This window comes from Battus philenor, unplaced genomic scaffold, assembly GCF_028537555.1.
Source record: "Battus philenor isolate CCGP_79_NKW_IND1 unplaced genomic scaffold, ilBatPhil1.0.hap1 SCAF_18, whole genome shotgun sequence".
Lineage (NCBI taxonomy): Eukaryota > Metazoa > Arthropoda > Insecta > Lepidoptera > Papilionidae > Battus > Battus philenor.
This window is the reverse complement of record NW_027181680.1, coordinates 13,099,640-13,109,789: the sequence shown is the minus strand read 5'-3', so window position 1 is coordinate 13,109,789 and position 10,150 is coordinate 13,099,640. Positions and strand designations below refer to the sequence as shown.

Genomic DNA, 10,150 nt, shown 5'->3' with positions numbered 1-10,150 from the left:
GGCATCTTGAGTCTCGTCCGTGCAATACACGCATATTAAATATGTCACATTAAATATGGGACACTATATACACTAAGGGTATGTTTGTATTCAAAACCGTAACCTACAATCTTCAAATAGCCTTTAAGTATGCTAACGGGGGGTTCTCTGAACCTTCATAGGTTCAAACTCAAGGAGGACCCCTGGTGCTCCTGCGAACCGGGCGTGGACCAGACCGTGGCCCACCTTGTGGCCTACTGTCTCGCACATGCACGGATGCGCAGTGCCCTAGAGACTGAAATAAAGCTACAGATAGACATAGAGAGCATCGCCGTTATGATGGGCGACGACAACCTTCGCCCATCATTCCTATCTTTCGCTCATGGGGTGGCGAGTGATACGGTTGAAAGAAATAAAACTGTATAGAATAAGGTACTTAATAAACTCTGCACAAAATAAATTGTTAACTAATAATAAGAAATAGAAAAAGAAATGTGTAATTAAGAATTAAGAAAGTAAAATAAATGTGAGATAAAATTAAAGAATAAAAATAAATAAAATGTACCTAGCCACCTTAGAGTAATAAGATGATGGAAGAAAGGCGAGGAAAGAAAGAAGGTATAAAAGAGCAAAACGTAAAATATTGTAAAGGACAAAAGTAATAATTGAAAGATATTATGACGCGTGAAAGAGAGTGATAAATAAAGCAAAGACTGAAAAAATTATTGAACAATAAAGTCCCTGATCCCAAAAAGTTAGAGGCACGAGAGGCCCCCAATAGCGGGAGCCATAAAAAAAATTGCTAACATTGCAAGCTTCATATGTCTTATACACATATAAATAAAAGTGAAAAGTGAAATTAAAGTCCTCGCTATGTCCCAATTAAAATCATTTACTATGGTCTCTCTAACAAACAAATGTACCGGAGCTCTCGCAAGTGTGAGATACTGTTCTGATAGTGTTGTTTTATAGCGACCGTCAGACAATAGGTCAGCTCGTTTGGCCGGCAAGAAAGTGGGCCCGGCGGTAATGAAGCCGAGTAACGAACTAACAATAGACCAACATCAGGCCCTGCGGGTGAATTGAAATACATTCGCAACTATATTAGTGCAACATCTGAAAATTTTTTCATCGAAGATTTGCAACTTGTTTCTGAACAGTGGGATTCTTTAGTACACAGAGTGTAAATTATTGCACCGGTTCCTGCTGGTTACAGAAGTTACAGAAGAAAAATATATTTCAATTAAAAGCGTAGTAGGCAGAAAGCCTGGTCTGATTTTCCACTGCAGGTCGGTACTCCTCTGATGGTGGTGAAAAGCAGCCGCACCGTTTCCCGGGACTGGTCAGACGGCAGCAAGTCGAAAGGAGGAGCGCCGGTAGTATACAGGATGTGTTCGTGTCGGTGCTATGTACGAATAGATTTAATCTCAATAACTGAAGGGTTTAGTTTTTGCGATGCGATATAAAGATTATGGTATATTTAAACATGCTCTGAAAATGAAGTTGAAGAATCGATAGTAAATTTGAATTAGCCCCGGCGCGTGAAACGTCACATAGCTGGTGAACGCAACCGACACAAAGAGTGTGCGTCGGTGCGTGAGACATCACCTAGCTAGTGAACGCGACCGACGTCAGGGTCCTTCTCCCGAGCCATGGGTCTAAAGTCCTGTGGGCAGCGCGTGGGCGCATTGAAATGTTTGTTATAAAAATAAAGGTCCGCTGAATCGATAGCTCGCTTCCATAACCGTGCCCCTTCAAGTGTTCAAATATGTTTTCACTGTATTACAAATTATGTGACATTTCTTCTAGTTATATATTTTTAGTTAAAATTTTAATTTACACATATTTTACGCTAACATGCAACGTTACCTTATGTAAGACTGTATCCCGGATATCTAACCTGCGACTGCCAGTCTCAATCATTTTAAAAACGCTGCAATTTTAGATCGGTAGTATCAAAAATGTTGTTATAAGCAACATTACTTTTAGTTACCTAAGAACGATGTTGTTATTTCAATTTCTATCAGATATCTCTACTTCAAAATACATTAAAATTTCTCTTTATATATTGTTTATGTGTATTCTTTGGTAGATTTCTGCATTGGTCAACGAGTCAGGGGTTCAAGGTGAAATGACAAAGTTCAATCGATGCATTAGACATCTGTCTCGTGGCGAACTGACAGACAGGTTTTGTATAGGATTGACAACTTTTATATTCGCATGTATTCATGATCCTCCTTATAAAGTTTACTATTCGTATGTTACTAAATAATTATTTGCATAACAAGAATAGGTGTGTATTCAATTGTAAACAGTATATTGGAAAGTAAAATATTTTGCAACTCTATTTTCAAATTATTTTGGGTAAAAAAAGCCAGCACTGGCAGAGTACAGAGACTTTTTTTTATAAGAGGCCTCCGCATTGGGATCTCTCCTTCCACCCCTATTTTATTGGGAACAGGGTTTTTTATTTATTAACAATTTTTTCACGTTTTTTTTTTATTTTCGTCTTCGTCTTAAGTACAGAGACTTGCGGTCGTATGTAGAGTTTGATTCCCAGGTTACAATCTTGTAGATTTAAATAGAAACACACTCCTTGTATATACAGGATGTCTCATACTGAATGGCATATTAACATATATCAAGCACACCAAAGACATATCAAGCAAACCAAAAAAAACATACCATTCGGTGTCCAAATATGAGGTTCCTAAAAAACACGTTTTTATTGACGTTATAGTAGTAATAGTAGTAACAGCAGTAGTAGTAGTAGTAGTAGTAGTAGTAGCAGCAGCAGCAGTAGCAGCAGCAGGAGTAGTAGTAGTAGTAGTAGTAGAGGTACCACGACTGTATATTTCTGAGACGTGCGATCGTGGGTTGCAGTCAGTGAGTGATACAGTCTTACATAATTCATATAGTTAATTATATAGGATTGCCACTTCTCATTAACAAGTTACCAGAGGATGGGCAGCAGCGTCTTCTGCGTAACATAATACCACACTGGGATCACCAACCCGCCTGCGAAGCGTGACGATTGTTCATTCCTCCATAGATATCTTTTGGGAGGCCAAATCCAAGTTTACAGATACCCCATATCTCCTTAGCCAAAGACATTACTATAGATTAAATAGAACGATTTGGCAGGCCGCATTTAGCTTTTTGTGATGGTTTCCGTAAGATCATATGTTCACCTAGTGGTCATCTAACGCTGCACTTGGACTGAAGATTATGGCCTTAATCTTCACTCCAGGATCTCATGGGCTTCAGCGGTAATCTGTTCTATGCGCAATATGCTGCGTATATGTGTCGTCTCTTTAACTTACTAATCCGCTGGACTATGTTGGTTAATTTTATAATCAATTACTTTTTATCACCTTCTTTACTTTACTGGTTATAAGAGTCAAAAAACTAATTTTATGTACTTTTATAACACGTGGTGTTACTAAATCTAAGAGATGTGAAGTAATATAGGGGTTCTATTGTAGAAACGAATGTGGATGTAGCCAAGATTGTTAAAAAAAGGAACCTTGTACCTGATTGGACTTGATTGAGAATCCGACTTGGACCCAAGCTATAATCTTTGGACTCCACACAGAGATCAGCCAAGAGGTTCATTGGTGACGATGCCTTTGTGAGTTAAGCTCTAGAGTTTGGAGTGTTGGTCAAATGTTTCCAGTTTATCTGTGTTCAAAACACAAAACTTTGTGTTATAAAAATTGCAAACAAACGATCTCAACTCTTATAACTCTATCTTTTTTTAATTTTAGTTTATTATCAACTAGCTGACCCGGCGAACTTTGTTCCGCCTCAATGGCAATAAATAAGCAGATTGTGTTTTTTTTTTGGAAAAATTACAAAAAAAAATTAAATAACTACATTAATCATTCATTATTATTTCTGTATTTTAGTACATAGGTTGCTCTTCACTTAAGTACCTTGTGATACACGACATTTTTTGTTTTATTATCAGGCGCAAAAACAAACAACGTAGATGGTCTTCCGACCCGTGAACATGCCACGTATAATTGACCATGTGAAAAACATGAATGTTCTAGATTTAAACCACAAACTTTTAAGGATTGGCCTTGTGATTTGTTGATGGTCATGGCGAATGCAAGACGTATCGGAAATTGAAGTCTTTTAAATTCAAACGGCATATCGGTTGGGATCATCGGGATCCTCGGAATGAGAACTTCCTCACCTTTGAATTTTCCTATCATTATCGTAGCGTAAATTACATTGTTCATCAATTTACTAACCACCAAACGCGTACCGTTGCACAGTTTTGGTTGGTTTATGTTTTGAAGCATGATTACTACGGAGCCAACCTTTAGGCGTAAATTGTGCGGTGGTAAGCCAGGCACGTCCAAAGAGTTTAAAAATTCAATTGGATAGTTGGTGGCTTCATCTTCATTTGTGACGCAGTCAATAGATTTGAATGAATGCATTGTTCCAATGACCTTATTTTGAATTATGTAGTTCAGGTCATCTACATCTTTATTCTTAGCCGCTAAAATTGCTCGCTCACTCAACCATTCATTATTTCTGTAGTTAGAAATAATATTTGGAAATACATTATTGATAAGTTCGTCTTTTGATGAGACAAAATTACAGAAATTATTTGGAAATGATATTAATCCGCTCGATTCATCGACAGGTACTTGACCATTACCGATAGTCAGCAATTGCTCCGAGAAATCTTCAGCAGATGTATCATTAAGCAATGTAACTCACATGTTTGTTGTCAGCTGCAGTTTCTTCACATAGCGCCATAGATTTGACGATTTGAGGCAAGCGTTTATTTCATCGGCAGCCGTAGATCTTGGAATTATTGGCAGTATTTGGCGGAAATCGCCAGACAGTAAAATCATTGCTCCTCCAAAACATCTCGAGTCATTGCGTAAATCTTTTAATGTTCGGTTAAGTGCTTCTAATGCACGTTTATGCGCCATTGTGCATTCGTCCCAGATGATGATTTTCGATGCCGCTAAAACTTTGGCCATTGCTGAGTGTTTTGCAATATTACACGTTGGTTCTTCAATAGTTTGAAGATTTAACGGTAATTTGAATGCTGAATGAGCCGTACGGCATCCTTCTAACAATGTGGCTGCTATTCCAGAAGAAGCAACTGCAACCGCTATGTTGGATCTCGCCCGAACAGTTGCTAAAACTAATGACATAAGGAATGTCTTGCCAGTTCCACCAGGGGCATCTAGGAAATATAAACCACCATTTTCATCAGCGATTGCCTTCATTAAAGTATCATAAACTTCCTTTTGTTGGTAATTTAACAGGGGTACATTCCTTTGAACTACTAAATCTAATTCCTGGTGATCATATTCACGTTCCCGTTCCAATTCTCGATTAAATGCGTCATTCATTTCACGATTTGGCGCTGGCATTCCTAACCTGATTAATAAATTACCGCACATGAGGTAACACATATCTTCGATCAAGAGTAAAGCACGATTATGTATCTCCTCATTCATCTCAATATCGTGATTTCTGGAACTGACACGACTTTGATGTAAAATATCTTCTGACATACTATCCTTGTATTTGTGCCACAGGTTACATGGGTTTGATGGAAAACATGTCGAAATTATGATAGCGAATAATGTGCGTATCAGACTTGGAGATGCAAAGATAATGGCTTCAGCGATTGTCGTATCCCAATGGGTATCGTTTTCTAATAAGTTCAATTCTTCACATGCAGCACGATATGTTGGGAATATTACACCATTAACAGTTCGTAGTGTCTCAAATGAAGTTGGCCTACGCACATTTACCAGCAACAACCGCAAATAGAAACATTCATCATTCTTTGGATGAACTGTATACATACGACCAAGAGCATCAGTAGAACGCACATCTGGATACCCAGGAACCGCATCACCTTGCTTCCGTCTTTGAAAATTCTTGGATGAAGCATTCCAAGTATAATAACGTGGCATCTCCGAGTAAAGCAAAGTTCGTGCAAACTGATCGCTTTGGCAGATTGCAAAAAAACTGGTCAATGTAGTTGCTGGAGGTGTTTCAGCACGTTGCGTAGCATTCGAAGCCGTGAAATATACTCGTTGACCATTCTCCAGATGCACCGCCAAATGTATAACAGTAGGATGACGTTCGTGAATTGGAAATGCGAATATACGCCAAATCGCTTCATTACAGTTCACATAACGACCAACTAGATAGCGTGAAATTTCATCGTTGGTATTTGAGGATTGCAATTCAAAAACCGCCATATCACTGCCTTTCGTGACATATTTGCAAATATATTTTATGGACTTAACTGAATTGCAGTATTCAACGTTGCAATGTGTCTTGAACGTTTTAGAAATAAGTGGCGAATATGGAACAATCCAACTGTTGTCACTTTCGTTGTGACAGTTCGACCGTTGTCATCTGGTGATCGACGCCGGTACAGCGGATACCCATCGTTGCCAGTGACAGTCTCCGCCGTTAATTTCCGTGGATATCGTTTAGAGCACTTTCCATCGACCATGCAAGGTGATTGGAGATTGATGGCACCACACGGTCCATGAATCATATTAGTAGTAAGAACATCATGTAGGTCTGGATCGACTTAATGATCAGGAATCTCGGCACATATGATATCATCTATTTGGTCAGGCTGAATTCTTTTCACTAACCAAATAAGAATGTGTGCGTGCGGCAGGCCTCGCTTTTGCCATTCGATTGAATACATCCAGCATCGAGTATCTCCAAAGATGCGTTGTTTAACAATAAAGTTCATCAGGGACCGAATTTTTTGCCTGAATATACGTGCTGTGATGTCGTGTCTATCATTTGATGTTTGTCCGGGAAGCAGCAATTGAATAATTTCTATCCATTTTGGATTACAGGTAAAAGTAATAAAGAGATCTGGCCGGCCGTAATGACGAACATATGTCATTGCATCTTGTGCATATTCATGCATATGACGTGGGCTACCAATGTACGTCGCCGGCAGAATAGTTAATCGACCAATATTAGCTGCATTTCCTTCAGTACTAACTGCATCACGTAAATGGATGTACTCCTCAGAACGCAGTTTGGCTTGGTTCAACCTAATAAATGTTAAACGTTCCGTTTCTATTTTTACATACATGTCAACGCAATACTGCTGAAACAATCGACGAAACCGCAGCAAATAGTTGTCAGCATTTTGACGAATCATCAAACGATATGCATAATAATTCATTGAGCTAACTTTCTTTGTAGTTTCTTCACCTGAAATTCAAAATTGATTAATTAACCATTTCAAAGACAAATAATACAGAAATTAACCATTATTAAGATACTGATACTTTACCATTCAATGGATTTATCCTTTTAATATTAAAATAATATCCATCTTCTCCTTGCCAATTCATCAGTGGGTATTGCAATGCGTCATATGATCGATGAGTTTCAGATATTTGTTGCAGTTGTCCAGTATCGCGACGTGTAAGCACAATATCGCGTTTTTCCAATTGTTCACTAACAATCAGGATGGCAACTTCGTCTACTGTTGGAGCATTAAATGTGCGTTCGTGTGTTCCAGATGGTCGTTTATCTGCTTTAATGACAACTTTATAGTCATCATTTGGCATTTGCTCTAAAGCACTCTTAAACAACCTGACCAATGCATGATGTTCATGAAGCAGACACTGCAAGTCTTGAATAATTGCTCGCTTCATTCCTGCATTGATCCCTAGGCGTCGATCAAGTTGTTCTTCCATGTTGCCCATGAAATATATTTGTAAAAATTTATTCTGTGTACCTTCGAAAGGTAGTAATGATCCAATTCGATGGTGGATCTGTCCTTGTATCTACAAAATAAAAACCAGACAGTATTAACTGAGTTATAAACACTTTTTCTGTGGGAGGGTAGAGTTCAGTATTAGCAAATATAATACATACCAATAGATAAAGTAAGTTATTCTTTAACTACATTCTATGTAAGTACAAAAATAAATACCTTAAAAGTCGGATTAAATCCTCCTTCTTCGATAATGTCTGCCCCAAATAACGTCATTTGGAAACAACTATTGTATTTTCGAGTATTTGCAAGAAAGTGGCGTGATTCTTGTGTTTCGCCACAAAGCAATGAATACAATGGCTCATGTGGCGGAGTCAACACTGGCAATTTCACTTTACCATTAAGGCAGCATAATCCAGGCGTTTCTCCGGAAAACTTTAATGCACCACAATACTCGCAAACAACGTCCATTTGCCCAATGCAAACGCTAGGATGCAAGCTGTAATCATTGCTGCAATCGTATCGAAACGCTGCTCGATTCAAATCAGCTAAATATCTTGTTCTGCGTCGCACATTATCTATTTGTTGCCTTCTGTTGTTCGCTCGACGATTCTGCATTGCCAACCGAGCTGTTTCACGGGCTGCTTCACTTTGCTCTCGTGATTGAGAAGCACGAAGTCGAGCCATACTATCGCGGCGCTGTTCACGTGCAATTTCTTGTTCTTCTTCAGTCCTTTCATTTGCAGTATTTTGTATTCTTCTTGCATTACGGCTTTGTCGGGAAAGATTCGATCGTCTTGGTCGCGGCATTATTAATTAAACTTCACTTCACTTCAATCCACTTGTTAATTATTTATTTAATAGAAATAGTTTTAATATTGATTTCTTACAAATATCAAATTGTCATCCATACGTCAATACATAGCTGTCATTTTAGGTCAATTACATAGCTGTCATTTGCGTTTTGTTATTCCAAGTCTGATTCTTTTTTGTTACACCACGTTTTATAGTGACTGACGTTTCATGTCAAGTCACACGGGAACGCTGTCAAACGGGATAAAAAGTATCCTATGTCCATCTCCTGGCTCTAAGCTACCTCCCTACCAAATTTCAGCCGAATCTGTTCTGCCGTTCTTGAGTTACAAGTGGTGTAACTAAAACGACTTTCTTTTATATATATAGAAGATAAAGTTTTGTAAATAATGAACATGTGCTACTTTATGTGCGTCAAGAAAATTTTAAATATTAATTGGGGCATTGATTAAAAAGTTTGCTCACCCCTGCCTGAGATTATCGTATATACTTTTATTGGTTGAAATCAGCTGTATGAAAATTACAAGTTATAATAATAATTTGTTAAATATTTGATATCAAAGCTTTCTAGTTTGAGCTACAACGAAGAGTGCATAGAGTAGTATAGTAGGGTGCGCGTACAGTGATGTAACTTGCGATGACACGTGAGATTGTTTCGCTCTTGTTTCGAGGTTGCCACGGTTCATATCCGTATCGAGGATATGCTGTAATTTATTAGCGGTAGCGGGTAGATAAGCAGTAGCGGAAAATGAGGCATTGGCTGGGGTGGAAACGAAATTGTTTATTTCGTATAAGGCGAACACTTTGAAACGCTATTAAAATGCCACAGTCCATATATAACCGGAAACACAAAGTCCGCAGCTAGCAAAAACTGATAGCAAATATTAATAACTGTATTACATAGTAATTTGAAATTAAGATAAATCAAGTTATTTAAAATTTCTGGAACGAAAGTGATCATATTTTTATTTTTTACTTTGAATGTCTCTTCTTTAGAAATCGCTCCCGCTGACGCTTGTGACTTGATGCAGTACTATAGCGTTTCGTCTAACGCTAAATATCTAATGAGAAACTTTTACTCCTCCACAGCCTTATGTTTTCAGGAAAACTCTCACAAAACTTTCTACGGGCATCACGTAGGTACGGAGGTAGCGTTCTATATGAGACCGTGAGTAATTTTAAAAGTGCAAACATCACGTTTTACCTTATCCCTTGCGTTTACTTCGCTGTTTTACAGATTATCACGTAGTGAAAGCTAAAAGATATTTCGCTTTTGCACAGATGTATATTTCCACTGGTAACTTGTAACATTTGAATTGCTTATAAAATGGTATACCGAATTATTGGTAATTAAATGAAAAAGCATACATGTTAGCAATTATTTGATAAAAAATCGTATTTATTTAATACTATCTATATGAAAATCTGTGTAATTTACAATTATATGAGTTATTAAAGCCCGAACCGGTTCCGGTCCAGAATTCCCAAGAGGGAGAGGGCGTCCAAAAGCTACGTGGTGGTCTAATATCAGAAAGGAACTGGAAACCCTTCAACTTGATGCAGGGACAACCCAGGATAGAGTGGCCTGGCGCAAATTGATAAGGAGACCCGACC

The 10,150-nt window shown here is 38.2% G+C and overlaps 1 protein-coding gene across 1 annotated transcript; it reads right to left on the bottom strand.

Moving 5' to 3' along the window:
- Nucleotides 1-4,709: 4,709 nt before the first annotated feature.
- Nucleotides 4,710-5,360, bottom strand: LOC137920489 (ATP-dependent DNA helicase pif1-like). Its single transcript, XM_068763859.1, has one exon. The coding sequence runs from the start codon at nt 5,358-5,360 to the stop codon at nt 4,710-4,712; it is 651 nt and encodes a 216-aa protein (XP_068619960.1).
- Between the last annotated feature and the right edge of the window lie 4,790 nt (nt 5,361-10,150).